Source organism: Pteropus alecto, unplaced genomic scaffold, assembly GCF_000325575.1.
Source record: "Pteropus alecto unplaced genomic scaffold, ASM32557v1 scaffold121, whole genome shotgun sequence".
In the NCBI taxonomy this organism is placed as follows: domain Eukaryota; kingdom Metazoa; phylum Chordata; class Mammalia; order Chiroptera; family Pteropodidae; genus Pteropus; species Pteropus alecto.
The window spans coordinates 5,850,471-5,855,918 of record NW_006434369.1 but is presented as its reverse complement, the minus strand read 5'-3'; the positions used below and the strand labels follow the sequence as shown (position 1 = coordinate 5,855,918).

The 5,448-nt window shown below is 47.5% G+C and overlaps 1 protein-coding gene across 1 annotated transcript in view; it reads left to right on the top strand.

Annotated features, from left to right (window-relative positions):
• Nucleotides 1-6: 6 nt before the first annotated feature.
• The window catches only part of GMPR (guanosine monophosphate reductase), a 38,121-nt gene continuing 32,679 nt past the window's right edge, over nucleotides 7-5,448 (top strand). The window contains exon 1 of the mRNA XM_006909248.3: nucleotides 7-175. Coding sequence (XP_006909310.1) covers nucleotides 89-175 — 87 coding nt within the window. The 5' untranslated portion in view covers nucleotides 7-88. The remainder of the gene's footprint in view (nucleotides 176-5,448) is intronic.

Sequence of the window (5,448 nt, the reverse complement as noted above, 5' to 3'; positions counted from 1 at the left end):
CGCCCACGCCTCGCGCCCCGTCTGCCCCCGCCCCGTGCGCCGGCGCCGCAAGAACGAGCTGCCGGCTGCAGCCGCGCCGCTCCGCACCATGCCTCGCGTAGATGTGGACCTCAAGCTGGACTTCAAGGATGTCCTGCTCCGACCCAAGCGAAGCAGCCTCAAGAGCCGAGCCGAGGTAGGCTCTTAGAAAGCCGCCTTGGGGGGTGGTATATTTTTCGGGGTGGCGCGGGGGAGATGGGTGGAAGGCAGTGGATTGTGGTAGTAACCTTACCAGCTTTTCTGAGCTTGAGGATGGCTTGAGGTGCTGATCCCCTTTCTTCTCTCCCTCTCCACCACCTGAGAAAGGGGAAAGCCAGCTGGGACCCTTCCAGGACAGGAGGTGTCTTTAAGGGGCCGCGCTGGGGCCTAAAATTCTAAATACGTCCGGTGTGGTGGGCCAAGGGAAGTACACATTAGAAATAGACCATAGAGGAGCAAAGATAAAGTGGCCAACTGATGAGGAAGAATGGGGAGGGTGGAGGGGTGCATGTAAGGAGAAAAGGATACAGTGGAGCCAGATCATAAAAGGAGAGGAAAAACAACAGAAGATTCTTGCGATTTTGTCAGTGTCTCTTAGTGCAGAGATCTGTTGCTGTTTTAGTATTAGATCCAGCAATGGAATTTCTTTAAAATGTCTGAAGAACATGGAAACTCCAGAGCGAAAGTTCAGTGTTTACTTTCCATGTTTCAGTGGCTTTGCTGGGAGTGAGGCTGGAGACCTGTGCCTGGTGGCACCCTCCTTACTGGACAAGCCACAGTCCAGCCCATTCTTAGAGAAGCAGAAAGCACTGGGATGCAGTTGGGTTGGGGGGCAAACTGGAAGCCTGGCCAGTTCTGCTGGCTCTGCGTTGATGTGATCAAAGCCTGAAGAACAGGTGGTGACGGGACTGGAAATAGCCTCGCTGTGGGGGCAGGGATGCCCCTACTGGTGAGGAGGAAGGTCAGACCTGCAAGGGTAAACTAGTTGCATAGAAAGGCAGAGTCCCTTAGAATGGTGTGTGCTGGTGACTATGGCCTTACCTGGTCTGCTGAGAGCTAGAGGAAGGTGAAGAAACTAGACTGGGTCTGGAGGCCGAAGCCACAAGAGTAAACAGGATGAGGCTAAGCCAGCACACCGTTCCTTACACCCCACTCCAAGGACCATAAATAAATCGGAGGGCTGCCCACTGGTGCCCAGGCCCAACTGCAATGCCTGGTGCTGCCAGCCAAGGGCTTGTTTGCATTAGAGCGGCCTCCTGCTTTAACCAAAGTGAGAAGAACCAAGTCACTTTCTCAAGCAGGAGGGTTGGCGGGCTGTAGCCAGAGAGAATGGGACAGGACAGGAGAGGTCTGGAACAGGCAAGAGAGGAAGGATTAACTCTTATCACCCTAGCCTAGATTGGATGACTCTGTGCCTATCCTTCATAATGTCCTTTCAGGTGCTAAAGAGTTGGATAGAATCTTGGAAGAAAAATAAACAGTTTGGATGGCAGGCCTGGGCCTCCCAAAGTATAAACCGTGCTCATTACCTAAGGCCGGACTAAGATGTGGGGATTCTGGGCAGACTAATAATTTGGTGGCCCCAATATTCTATAAATATTTGTTCAAATTCACTTAGTAGAGAGAAAATTTTAAGAAATGCTATATGTTTAAAACAAAGATATATGTATTTCCTGAACCATGAAACATCTTGAGAAAGTAAAACATTTAGAATTTATGTAATAGAATAAATTGCTCTTTCTCAGGGAATAGTATGATGTCATGCATTATTTGGTTTCATAATTTGGGTTGATTGAACCTTAATGTCCCAACCTCTGATGGCACCTTGCAATCTACATGAACACATTGCAGTGAGAACGCTGTGTCCTTGGGAAAGGTTTTCATATTTACACATTTGTGGGAGTTTGCCAGCCCCATGCCTGGAAACCTGAGTTAACTGGCATTGCCTTTCCAATTGGTTCCTGTAATGGTTTAGCTCCCTGGTGCCCGAGGCTGCTGCCTGACTGGCCACCCCTCATAATCTGACTGCTTCAGCGATGCTGAGGGATGTAGTTAGACCTAGATCTTGTTAGGCTTCTAATCCCCTCTCAATGTTTTCTCAGTTTGCTTGTAGATGCCTGAAATTGTTTATGGGCAGATAAAAACTTTTCATTGCATAATCAGATAGAAGCCAAATGTATGCCCCCTGGGAGAAGTCATACCTGAATGCAAAGCAGAAGCTGAATGGTAAATGACCGGTAAATAACTCTGAGCCGAGCATATTTGAGTGGAGCCAGGAGAGGAAACATACCCTTTGAGAGCGTAGTCTGGCTAGAAAGGGAGAGTTTTGGCTGTTGACAAGATTAACCACTGCAACTCTTTTGCGGTGAGTGGAGTTTGGTGCTGGATCGTCAGGCAGTGAGCAGGAAATGGAGAGAAAGGCAGAGTGATCTCCCACTCAGAAGTTCACATTCACAGATATTGGTGATTAGTATTTCAGCATCTTTTGGGGGGACACAGATCAAACCATAATGCTTTGCTCTGTAAGGTTAGAGAGTTTGACTAGACTCATTGTTCACGAATGCCTCAGAAAATATACATGTTGTCTCCACCACAAAGGTTCTGATTTATTAAGTTTGAGGCAACCTGAGCATGTATATTTTGGAAATCCTATCTTGGTCGTGATGTGTGCGTGGATGCTCTGGACTGGCCACAGGAACCCTTTCCATTTGTGGAGCCCTGTAGTTCTCTGGTAATGTGCAGCTGCTTGTGTTTCTCTGAATCCTGAGAACTGATGGCGACACTTCCAGGGGACAGAGCATGTCCAGAGAGCTGGGCTAGAACCCACCAAGCATTGCCCTGAAAAAGGCTTGGGGCCAAACAGTATTATTCTTGCCACAGTTTTTGAGCCACTAGGACTTCAATGGTGAAAGGCATCCTTCCTATACTTAGTCTTACGATCTACAAGTGAGACAGATAATAAACAATCTATTTAATAAGAGAATCGCTTTAATCAACACCATATAGGCAAAAGGGGCCCCTGTCCCCTTCTCACTGGACAGGGCCCTGTGGGCTGTACTATTCCTTTTAGGCGCTGTTCCATGTACTCAAGATCCTGGATTTCCCTATCCTTAATGACTTCCAGCTGATTCCAAGGCCTGCAAGGGCCTCTTTCCCAGGCGTGTTTTCCCAAGGGCCATCCACATTGCTGGTGTGCTTGCTTCTAACCCCAGACAGTGACCAGGTGGCGGCTGTTTGTGGGAACGGATTCGTGTGTGCAGACTGGGGTGTCCGTGTATGCACACGAGGATTTGGGAAGAGAAGGGGGCTTGGACTGCGGGCCAGGGCTAGCTCCCCAAGACACCGTGTTCTGGCTCCTTCCAGGTCATCAATGAAATTGTGTATAAAGTAAGAGGATAGAACAGAATTTATGTAGTGGCTTGTTAGTTTGACTCGTAACACTGAAGTATTTACAAATGTGGTAGGTGGGCCTCCAGTTTACTTTCAGGCCCTCTAATGTTGGGCTGTAGGGCTGACTTTAATGAAGGTGTGTTTGAAGTGCTGCAGAAATGTGTGTTTTTGAGGTGGAGTAGTTTGATTTATGTTCCCTTTCAAAGCTGCAGAATGAGAATTTGGAGGTGCTGTATTTGGTACATTGACCAGCTGTGGAGGATGAAATGCCAATTTTTGTTTCTGGGAGGTTGGAATTTTTAAGATATTTATCTTTTTCAGTGAACAGCTGGTCTCTGGTGTGTGTGTGTTGATAAGGTCAGGAAGACAATTTTATCATTCTTAGAATAAAGGATTGTGTAAAATCCGCCATATGGAGACGACTAGAAATGAGGGGAAGAGTTCATTGTCAAGGCTAACCTTTTCCATGAAGAGTTGTTTTTTGTGTACTACTGATAGGTTTTGGAGTGCCAAGAAAAACCCATTGTGAGCTCAGCAGAGTGTAGCAGCTCTCTCCATGCATCTTGGGAGGAGTGTAAGAGTAATTTGAGACGAAGGAATTCTGATTATTTTAAGCCTGGGAAATCAAAACGCTTCAGGGCCAATTAGTAGCGCAGAAGGTTGCAACAAATAGACCCCTTCAGTTATTTTTCAGAATTTAAATATAACTTGCTTCACTGAAGTAGAACCAAAAATCATAATGAAGAAGTCAAGAAAGGGATGACCTGCCCCGTATGCTCAGGCCATGACAGCACCTCATTTCCCCTCACTGATGGCTGGTTAAGGCCGATGCAGACATCTTTATGATATCACTTGCCCGGAAACCTGGTGAACGGGGAGCCCTGTGTGGGGAACCAAGAGACATGAAAAGGCTTAGAGGCTTGAGATGTCCCATGGTATTTTTTTTTGACATGTTGATTGCAAAGTGAAAGTTGTCTCAAATGAAAAATAAAAGAAGGAACTAGATAAACGCTGGTGGGAAACGATTATTGCTAGTGTACTCACGAAGCCAGGATTAAGGTAGGTAGGTCCAACTTATTTCAGACGCTTGGGATTCATCTCTGTGTTTCTCTTGTGGGTTCTCCTCGGGGAAGCGCCCACTTCCAGTATGGTGTGTATCCATCAGGGTCCAGCCAAGGAAACAACGCGCTGACTGTTTAAAAGAGGGAGTTTAGTGCAAGGCATCCTGACACTGCTGAGATGCCAAATGAGATACTGAAGCACCCCAGAGATCGTCCGCGGTGAGATACCACTTCTGAAAGGGAGGAGATGGTGTTACTGGAGCCCAGGGACTGGGATCACTCTGTGAAAGCTGGAACCAAGACCACACTGTGGCAGAGGGATTCTGGGAGAACTACCCTGACTACATCCAGCACCCCACACCCCCATCTTCCCCACTCTCCCATCTTCCCCACTCTCCTTTAGTGTTCCTACCCAGTGACCCCATTGACTGAATCCAGCCAGAAACCAGCCTGGGAAATGGAGCCTGCAGTGGGTGGCCTCCCTGTGATAAGAATGTAGCAAGGGAAGGATGAAGAACGGATCTGTGAGCATGTAGGCCCGGGATCTGCCCTGGATCTGAGAAGTAATTTTGATTTTGCTGACTTGATGAGCCCTTGGCCTTAGCACACGGCTTTTGCTGAGCCCACCATTGTGACTTAGCTTTTCTGGATTCCTGATAGTCGAGTTAGTCATAAGTGCTCTGAAGTTGGAGTTAAGATAGAATCGGAGGGTCCTCCCTCTAGCTGTTTGCAAGTCGAAGGAACAAGTGTTTATATGCATAGACATATGGCTGCTGTGTACTTCCCCCAGCTCTTTGAAGGATGCTCATAATTACAAAACAACTGAGAAGGTTGATAGGTTAAGGGATTAATGGTTTGTAGCTCACTGCAGGGCGAATTTGGAATGGAAGGTGAGAAAAGGAGGACCATGGTTGGCAGGGAGGAGTGGAGTGGATTTTCTCAAAAGGGGAATGGTCCCTCCAGTGCTTAGAAGTAGGGA